At 44.2% G+C, this 8,981-nt stretch overlaps 2 protein-coding genes across 2 annotated transcripts; one reads left to right on the top strand and one right to left on the bottom strand.

The window, feature by feature from the left end:
• The first annotated feature begins 351 nt into the window (after nucleotides 1-351).
• On the top strand, nucleotides 352-2,866 carry LOC144702341 (lipid droplet phospholipase 1-like). Its single transcript, XM_078574348.1, has 9 exons — nucleotides 352-917; nucleotides 1,001-1,068; nucleotides 1,138-1,208; nucleotides 1,281-1,520; nucleotides 1,590-1,750; nucleotides 1,831-1,886; nucleotides 1,964-2,146; nucleotides 2,214-2,311; nucleotides 2,392-2,866. Exons 1-9 carry the CDS (start codon nucleotides 709-711, stop codon nucleotides 2,461-2,463), a joined length of 1,158 nt encoding a protein of 385 aa, XP_078430474.1. The 5' UTR covers nucleotides 352-708; the 3' UTR covers nucleotides 2,464-2,866.
• Nucleotides 2,867-3,467: 601 nt separating this feature from the next.
• On the bottom strand, nucleotides 3,468-4,972 carry NFS1 (nitrogen fixation S (NIFS)-like 1). The gene has a single exon (XM_078574347.1). The coding sequence runs from the start codon at nucleotides 4,909-4,911 to the stop codon at nucleotides 3,556-3,558; it is 1,356 nt and encodes a 451-aa protein (XP_078430473.1). The 5' UTR covers nucleotides 4,912-4,972; the 3' UTR covers nucleotides 3,468-3,555.
• Nucleotides 4,973-8,981: the final 4,009 nt, after the last annotated feature.

Raw genomic sequence — 8,981 nt, forward strand, 5'->3', positions numbered from 1 at the left:
TACCAACACATTTTAGTCTTATATATATATATATATATTCAATAGTTTCTATCTGACAGATCGCATCAAGGTCCTCATAATTATATTTTTTGTCTCTTTACATCATCCTTTGGAGCAGATAGAAAAATTGTTCACATTAAATAGAACCGTAATATACAACTTAGATATGTATGAACAAAACTCACTATTAAAGTCTGCCAGACATAGCAGTTCTGATAAACATTTCAACCACTGATATCTGTCTCTTCTCTACATCTAAACGTATGTGTATGTAACGTTGCTATCAATCTCTATATCTTGATGAGACATGTGGAACACAACTCGATCCTGGCGATTGGGCTGAAAGAAAAAATCATATCAGATAATGATCCGAAAGTTCATCCTTCACATTTTTTCTTGAAGATACACTAAGGGAAACCTGACCCGTGTTTCTGACTGAACGTACCCAGGCGAGAAGCGCCACTCCCGCGGCTGGTCAACGGCCCATCGACGAGAACCCGGTCGTTTCCACCCGTCTAGCGGATTCTCGCCGAGATCAAAAACTGCGGCTTTAATCTTTCTTCGGTCCATGGCCCTTGATTATGAGCATTAAAGAGGCACGAGGGTGAGATCAGATTGCTTGAATGAAGGCAGAGAAGGGGAAATCCGACTACAATCAGGAATTTTGGCCTGCAAAATTTCTGGGGAAGAAGAAGCAAGGGACTAGCCATGGCCGCACCGGCGCAAGAAGATCAAGCGAAAACGGAGAAGATCAAGCGCAGATCAGGACTCCAAAATCTAGTAAGCAAGAAGTTAGTCTGCTGCACCGGCGGTGCCGCCTTAGAGAGAGAAATAAGCGACGGCAGCGGCGACACCGCTCAAGCCGATGAAGTGGCTCCGAAGCATCTCGTAATCATGGTGAACGGCATCCTCGGACGGTATTCCTGTTTATAAACTGTTCTTCTTCTAAGAACAACGCATCAAACTGTCTGGATCTGACCCTCAATTCCCCCGCGAGCAGCGCTAGGAACTGGAGATTCGCCGAGAAGGAGTTCCTGAAGAGGCTCCGAGAAGACGTCGTCGTGCACTGTGAGTCGTGATTAAATCTCAAAACTATATTTCATAGATCTTATGATTTCGCACATTTATATTCTCCAGGCAGCCAATGTAACGTCGATCTGCTGACTCTCGACGGGGTTGACGTGATGGGGAAGAGACTAGCCCAAGAGGTGGAGATTATTCTCATAATTCCAGGAATTCTCTAAGATTTAAACCCGAAATTCTTTGAAATTCCGATTCAGGTGATGTCGATCGTTAATCGTTCACCGGAGCTCTGCAAGATATCGTTCGTGGGACACTCCTTGGGTGGGCTTATCGCACGGTACGCCATAGCCGAGCTTTTCAAGCCTAGCATTCCACAGAATTCCCTAGGCGACGACGACGAGCATGAAGATTCTGAAAGGGGCAAGATCGCTGGCTTGGAGCCCATGAACTTCATCACATTTGCAACGCCGCACGTAGGATCGAGGTGGCACAAACAGGTAAGTTCAATGGAATACTTCGAGATTATGCTTTTAATTAAGGAATTAATGGTAGATCGATGTTTGTAGATACCGATGTTGGGCGGGGTTAAACTCTTGGAGAAGGTGGTTCGTCGGGGTTCGTGGATTCTCGGAAGAACAGGACGGCAACTCTTCCTCGACGACCACGACGGGGACAGACCTCCGCTACTTGCCCAGATGGTCACAGACTCTAAAGATCTTCCTTTCATGTGAGGATTCTCGATAATTATCGACGCCCCGATCGAAATTCTGATAAAAATCTCTTCTTTTCTTTCTCTTTTTCCTTCAGATCTGCTCTGCGATCATTCCGCAGGCGTGTGGTTTACTCCAACGCGCGGTTCGACCGTATCCTACTTGCATGGAGATCTAAGTTTTAACTAATTTCGCTATGTTTATGAAGGAACTTAACCGGAACGGAACAGATATTGTTGGGTGGATTACTTCATCGATCCGTCATCGACATGAACTTCCAAAGGTAAAAACCCCAAAGCTGCCGAGAGGAATCAATGGGTACCGACATGTCGTCCGCGTGGAGCTCCCAAAATCCTGCAATCTTGAACAGGATGAGACCCTCGACATTACCCGGAAGAGCAAAAGCATGCAAGGTTTGCATCTTCGAATCAAGCATTATTTCCATAATTAGAAAAAATCAAATAAAGGATTATTCTCCAGAGGGAATGATCGACTCGCTGAATAAGGTTCAGTGGGAGAGAGTGGACGTAAGCTTCCACAAAACCATGCAAAGGATTTTCGCCCACGAGACCATTCAGGTTTTGGAGAAAAACCCTGATTTTTATTCGCCGTTTTCGCAAAGTTTGTAGTCCAAAGATTCAATTTTTCTCTTTCACAGGTCAAGACCCGCTTGTTGAACTCGGCCGGGGCAGATGTGATATCTCATATGATCGATAATTTCCTCCCGTGACGACTGACGAGCCCCTCTTCAATCCGACGGGACCTTCCGGAGAAGTGCCGAGGAAGAACGCGACGGCGGAGACAAGAAATAAGCCGGAGACGGCACCATCTGCCATGGAGACTGTTGGAGTGACGGGTCTCTTTTAGCAGCTACTTTTGGAAAGCAGAAGGCACTTCTTCCTTTAGAGAGAGAAAGGACGGGCCGAGAGCTGGCGTGTTGGATTGGTCCTGGCCTGCACCTCTGCCCCTATCTTCAGAACTTAATCAATAATCAACCCCCCCCCCCCTCTCCCCCACACCCAACTATCGAAGAAGAGATCAGCGAGATAGCGCAAGAAAGAAATCCACCGAACCTCTCTCTTAACTCTTTCTATTCCCGTATGGAATATACGCGAATGATTTGTCTCTCGTTATCTTTACGCGTCCAGTCCAGTCCAGTCTCCATCGTCCAGTGTCTTTATGTGCGCGTCCCTTCGCTGGTGAAGAGCTCCGTCTACTCACTCCCTCATCGAGATGCTCTCCCGGCATTCCTTTATCTCTGAAGCCCATAACCTCGTCTTTCTTCCTCTCCTCAGAGACGGGAAGCCATGGTTACTCTCTCCTCCACCGCCACCTTCAAAACCCCCCATTTTCTCCCCTTTCTTCTTCTTCTTCTTCTTATGATGTCAAGCACGGGAAGAGCGAGATCGCTGGTGAGCTCTTCTGCCCAGGTAAGACACTCCGATTCTTCGTTTCAGAAGGAAGAAGACGAGAAGATCAGGATCGCCGGCATGATCGGCTCGCGGCCGCCGCGCTGCGAGCGGCGGTGCGCCGCCTGCGGGCGCTGCGAGGCGGTGCAGGTGCCGGCGGTCCCCCAACGCCGGCGCGCGGAGTTAGCCTCAAGAAAAGACGACACCTCCAACTACAAGCCCGTCAGCTGGAAATGCCAATGCGCCGGCCTGATCACCGACCCTTAGCAGTTAGCACACAAACATTTCCACTCTATAAATACCCTCTGTAATCAATCTCAAGACGTGCAAAGGGGAGTTTCGCTGTTTCTTCCTCTTCCTCAACATACATGAACAGAACCCAGAAGAGAAAAGATCAAATCTTTATAAAGAAATCAGTGCTGGCTCCACTGGATGCTCTTGATGTCGATGCCCTCCTGAACCATCTCGTACAGAGGGCTCATGGCGCGCAGCTTCTCCACTTGCTTGACGGTGAGCTCCACGGCGCGATCGACCTCGGCCTCGGTCGTGAACCTGCCGATCCCGAACCGGATCGAAGTATGGGCCATGTCTTCCTCCACGCCGAGAGCTCGGAGAACGTAGGAGGGCTCGAGGCTGGCACTGGTACAAGCGCTGCCGCTAGACACGGCGACTTCCTTCAGACCCATGAGCAAGCTCTCCCCCTCGACGTAAGCGAACGATAGGTTCAGGTTCCCGGGGTAGCGGCGGTCCAGGCTGCCATTAACGACGACGCCGTCGAGCTTTCCTCTGATTCCCTCGAGCAGCCTCTCCTGCAAAGAGGCCACGCGTTTGCTGTCGTAGTCCATCTCCTTCTTCGCGAGCTGGCAAGCCGCGCCGAAACCCACGACGAGAGGAGTGGGCACGGTGCCGCTACGGATACCGCGCTCCTGGCCGCCTCCGTTCATCTGCGGCTCGACGCGGACCCGCGGGCGGCGCCGGAGGTACAGCGCGCCGACCCCTTTCGGGCCGTAGATCTTGTGCCCGCTCAAAGACATCAAGCTGATGTTCATCTTATCGACGTCGACGGGGATCTTCCCCAAGGCTTGAGCCGCGTCGGTGTGGAAGAACACCCCTTTTTCCTTGCAAATCCGACCGATTTCCTCCATGGGCTGGACGACCCCGATCTCGTTGTTCACCATCATCACCGACACCAGCCCCGTGTCGGGCCGGATCGAGTCGGAGAAGCGCTGCAGGTCGATCAGCCCGTCGCCATGAACAGGGAGATAGGTGACCTCGAAGCCCTCTTGCTGGAGATGCCGGCAAGAGTCCAGCACGCACTTGTGCTCGGTCTGGGTCGTGATAACGTGACGCGTCTTCTCGCGGTAGAAGTGCATGAGGCCCTTGACGGAGATGTTGTTCGACTCGGTCGCGCCAGAGGTGAAGAAGATCTCTTTCGGGTTGGCGTTGATCAAGGCCGCGACTTGGGCTCGGGCCGTTTCGACCGCCTGATCGGATTCCCAGCCGTAGAGGTGAGTGCGAGAGTGGGGATTACCGTAGCGGGAGAGGTAGTAAGGCATCATCGCGTCGAGAACTCGAGGGTCGACTGGGGTGGTCGCTTGCATGTCGAGATAGAGGGGTCGGCCGGAGAGTCGAACGCCTTTCATGGTGACTGCGTCGTTTGCTTCGGCTGGGGGATGCTCTGAAGCAATTGCAGCGGAGGCGGATGAGAGAGGGCGGAGGCTGGACCGCCATAGATGGCTGAGCTTGGTAGAGATTTGCCCCCTTGCCATGGCGGCGAAAGACCAATGTTGCAATCCGGAGGGTTCGGCGAGGGAGGTGAGACGGTGTATTATAGAGAGGAGATTGAGGCGGCGGTGGGAATAAGACCTGCGCCGTTCAAAGCGCCACGTCCGGGAATCTTAGCCGTCCGCTATATATAAAATCCTAAACATTGGTCTTCGCCCAAAGATTTTGGGGGAGGGGGGTATGATGACTTGTTGCCTACCCAGTATCCTTGGTACTGGGTAGTGGATCCCTATTAGGGTTTGGATAGTGGATCCCATAATGGGTCTCGGGTGATGATATTTTTGTTCAAAGTTTGTTTGGTACAGGGGGAATCCGATAATGATATTCGATATTGGGTTACGGATTCAGACTATGGGAGATTTGTTGCCTACCCTGTATCCTTTCTACTGGATAGTGGATCCCAGTTAGGGTTTGGATAGTGGATCCCATACTGGGTCTCAATATTGATAAGGATTTTGTTCAAAGTTTATTTGGTACTAGAGGAATCCAATATTGATAGTCGATATTGGGTAATGGATTCAGACTCTGGGGGATTTGTTGCCTATCCAGTATCCTTTGTACTGGGTAGTGGATCCCAGTTAAGGCTCAGATATTGGATCCCACAATGGGTGTCGATATCAACAATGATTTTGGTCAAAGTTTGTTTGGTACCAGGGGAATCCGATATCAATAGTCAATATCGTACAATGGATTCGGATGATGGGGGATTTGTTGCCTACCTAGTATCCTTTCTACTGGGTAGTGGATCCCACTAAGGATTCAGATATTAGATCCCATAATGGGTCTCGGGTGTCGATATTGAAAAGGATTTTTTTCTAAGTTTGTTTGGTACCAGGGTAATCTGATATCGATTGTCGATATCAGGTAATGGATTCAAATGATGGGGGAGTTGTTGCCTACCCATTGTCCTTTGTACTGGGAAGTGGATCCCAGTTGGGGCTTAGATATTGGATCCCACAATGGGTATCAGGTGTCAATATCCCGGTTAGGGCTCAGATTTTGTTCAAAGTTTGTTTGGAATAAGGAAATTCAATATCAATTTTCAATATCGCAACGGATTCGGATCAGGGGGAATATTTCTACTGAATTTGTATTTGGAACCATTATGTGTGTGTTTCTAAGTTTAATTGTTTGTCATGTTTTGATATCTGATATCGGTAAGGATATTGGATGTCAAACTTTTTATCTCTCTTAATCATTTCCTACATCATGTATTTAGAATTGTCAGCAAGTTAAAGATTTTGATACATGAGACGTTGGGAAGGATGGCATGAACGACACGAAGTGATGCCATGAGATGTGCAGTTCGAGGCAAGTAGTGGGAGGCGAGTGTGAGATGATAGCAGCTGCAGCCAGGGGGTGATGAAGGATAGGTCAAGGCTCTCTTCTAAAAACTGTAAGAATTCCGTTATTGATTTCTGAAAACTGCGCTCTCTTCTTCTCCCTCTTTCCTTCCTTCCCCCCATTCTCTCTCCCTCTCTTTATCTCATTTTCTCACCATCTCGGTCCTATAAGGTATATGTTGTTCATTATCTTTCTTTCGGTATTTTGGGAAATTAAATTTATGAGTAAAAGAAACATGATGGTTTGTATTTTGTTCATTTTGATTCATGATGGGAATTTTTATGACATTAGCTAAAGCCTTTTATTCCATGCTGCTCATTCATTGCTCTGTCTCATGGTTTTAACAGTTGGATTTTGGTTAATCATTATGGGAGTTTATATGAATTACACTGCCGATTATCTAAGAATCAGAGTAAGAAATAAAAACAAAATCTAGTTTCCTATTTGCCCCCATAGGAATTTAGATATGGAGGAAAATTGTTGGAATGTAATTCCTGGAATTTTTCTAACCACTTTTGGTCAATTTTTTTCCATCAATATGTTATATATTTTACACTAAATTGCTTTCATCTTTGATTTCTATAATTTGGTGATGTTATGTTTCCAAGGGATTAATATCACACTAATTATTAAATTAATAACATGAATACATGCATTTATTTGAATGAAAATGAACATATGCCTATGCTATCAAGCTTCAAATGATTTAATCTGATTTTGGAATGATATTCCGGTTTTGGATTAATTGAAATATTAATGAACCATTTTTGACATCATATGCATTAAGAAAAGAATTTCTAACTCGAAATATAATTTTTAGAATTCTTTACTATTGTATTCAGATTGATTAATTTTAAAACTTGAAATAAATGTTATAAATAATTTTTTCTATTCAAATATAAGTTTGAATAATTTAAAATTTATCTTTCAGTTTATTAAACTGTATTTTGATATGGCCACATGCTGCGAACCAATGGATTTGATAATGGCCAGTGATTGAAAGTCAATTAATTTTACTAATCATTTGAAAAATGTCCCATTACAGCCTTGAAAATCACAATGCCATAGTGGCCAACCACAATAGGACACTGCTTTGTTTTATTGCTCAGAGACATCTAACAACATGGAAGAGAGTTTTTATTCCCAATTAAATGCAACGGATGTGTCGTACACATACTGACACAATAAAATCATGTGATTTAAATCACACTCAATAAAATTTTCAAGGATTATAAATTGAAAGATGTTTGACTTGAAAAAATTTGGATATTAAATCTGCAATAAATGTGATATTCAATGCCAAGAAAAGCACATGCACATGATACAGCAGGAATGGTTAATATCAACAAATGAGGGAATCTTTCTGGGAATCAGAGTACTACTATTGACCTACAGACAGGCATGAGACCAGTAGTTAAAATGTATAAAAATATATAAAATCTTTAGAAAATCTGAGAATTATGTGGCACATTGGTTATTTGAGTCATGGTTTGACAAGGAGAGAGTAATTCAGTGGCTCAAAATGATCCAACTCTCAAACATGATATTTGAAGATCTAAAAATTGTGAGCTAATATTTTGACGGTAGCTTCATCTCCATGTTAGATATTCCATAATCTTTTTTTCAGAAATATACCTCTCTATCCATGTAAAAAATCTTGGAAATAATCTAACATTTATAGGTCGAGTGAAAGAATGTGATTTGAGACCCTTCAAGTTTTCTTTGTGTCCATTACCGATCGTACCTAAATATTAGGATCTACGATGAGCCTTCTCTCACTTAGGTCATGATCTGATTTGAAACATCTTATATATGTCTATGTATACGGAAAAGGATCCATCATATCTAATTCAAATTATTCATCATTATCATGCACCACTGCCCGCATATGGAATTTTCATAAACATTTATATTATAAAATATACGTCCTTATCATTCTTATGATCTCAGATGTTTCTCTTAAACGGACATCTTCAAGCTGTTCAGATGTCTAGTATCTAGAATGATGGGTATTATGTGTCCTTCAAGCCATTCACACTTCCATGATTTATTTAAGTTCATTTAAATAAATATTTTTTATTATTATTCTCGTGTGATGTTGAAAATGAAATCCCTTATTGTACTCAATGGCTCACTGACTATTGATGAGATCTTAAAATAGTGACCACTATTCTTCAAGTGTGTTTTCTAAATATTTCTACATTGTATACTTCAGACACATATTGAGTTATCTAGATAGAATAATATTGTATGAACCTACTTCTATAAGAAGTATGACTGATCATGTGGCCATTAGTGTGAAGAAATAAAGAACATATTCTGGGTTCATTTTTCAGAAAGAGTTCACAAAAGTGGTATGGATGTATTCTTTAATGGTATTGTAGCTAACCATCAATAAGGTTGATTTATGAGACACCAAGGATATGTTGTGTATGGAGGACCATGTTTTAACTAAGATGTAGGAGTCAATAACCATAGGATTTAAACATGTCTCAACTTGCACATAACAAGACTGAGTAGTCAAGACAAGATCGCCCACATTCAATATATGACAAGATTGACTTGAAGAAGAAGGGTCAAATCCATGACCAGGGTAGTAAGGATATTGGAGAAGGCATTCTCCAATGTTCCTCATTATGCATCAGAACAAACTGAATGATGGAATAGGATTTTATGGTTTAAAAACCCACAATGACATTCTGGAACTCAT

This window comes from Wolffia australiana, chromosome 4 (assembly GCF_029677425.1).
Source record: "Wolffia australiana isolate 7733 chromosome 4, ASM2967742v1".
Classification (NCBI taxonomy): Eukaryota; Viridiplantae; Streptophyta; class Magnoliopsida; order Alismatales; family Araceae; genus Wolffia; species Wolffia australiana.

Excerpts from the sequence above, each read along its gene's own strand:
- LOC144702341 (XM_078574348.1), top strand. The coding sequence starts at position 709 with ATGGCCGCACCGGCGCAAGAAGATCAAGCGAAAACGGAGAAGATCAAG. Across the intron at positions 1,069-1,137 it reads AGAAGACGTCGTCGTGCACT|GCAGCCAATGTAACGTCGAT; the intron begins GTGAGTCGTGAT and ends TATATTCTCCAG. Across the intron at positions 1,887-1,963 it reads CTCCAACGCGCGGTTCGACC|ATATTGTTGGGTGGATTACT; the intron begins GTATCCTACTTG and ends GGAACGGAACAG.
- NFS1 (XM_078574347.1), bottom strand. The coding sequence starts at position 4,911 with ATGGCAAGGGGGCAAATCTCTACCAAGCTCAGCCATCTATGGCGGTCC.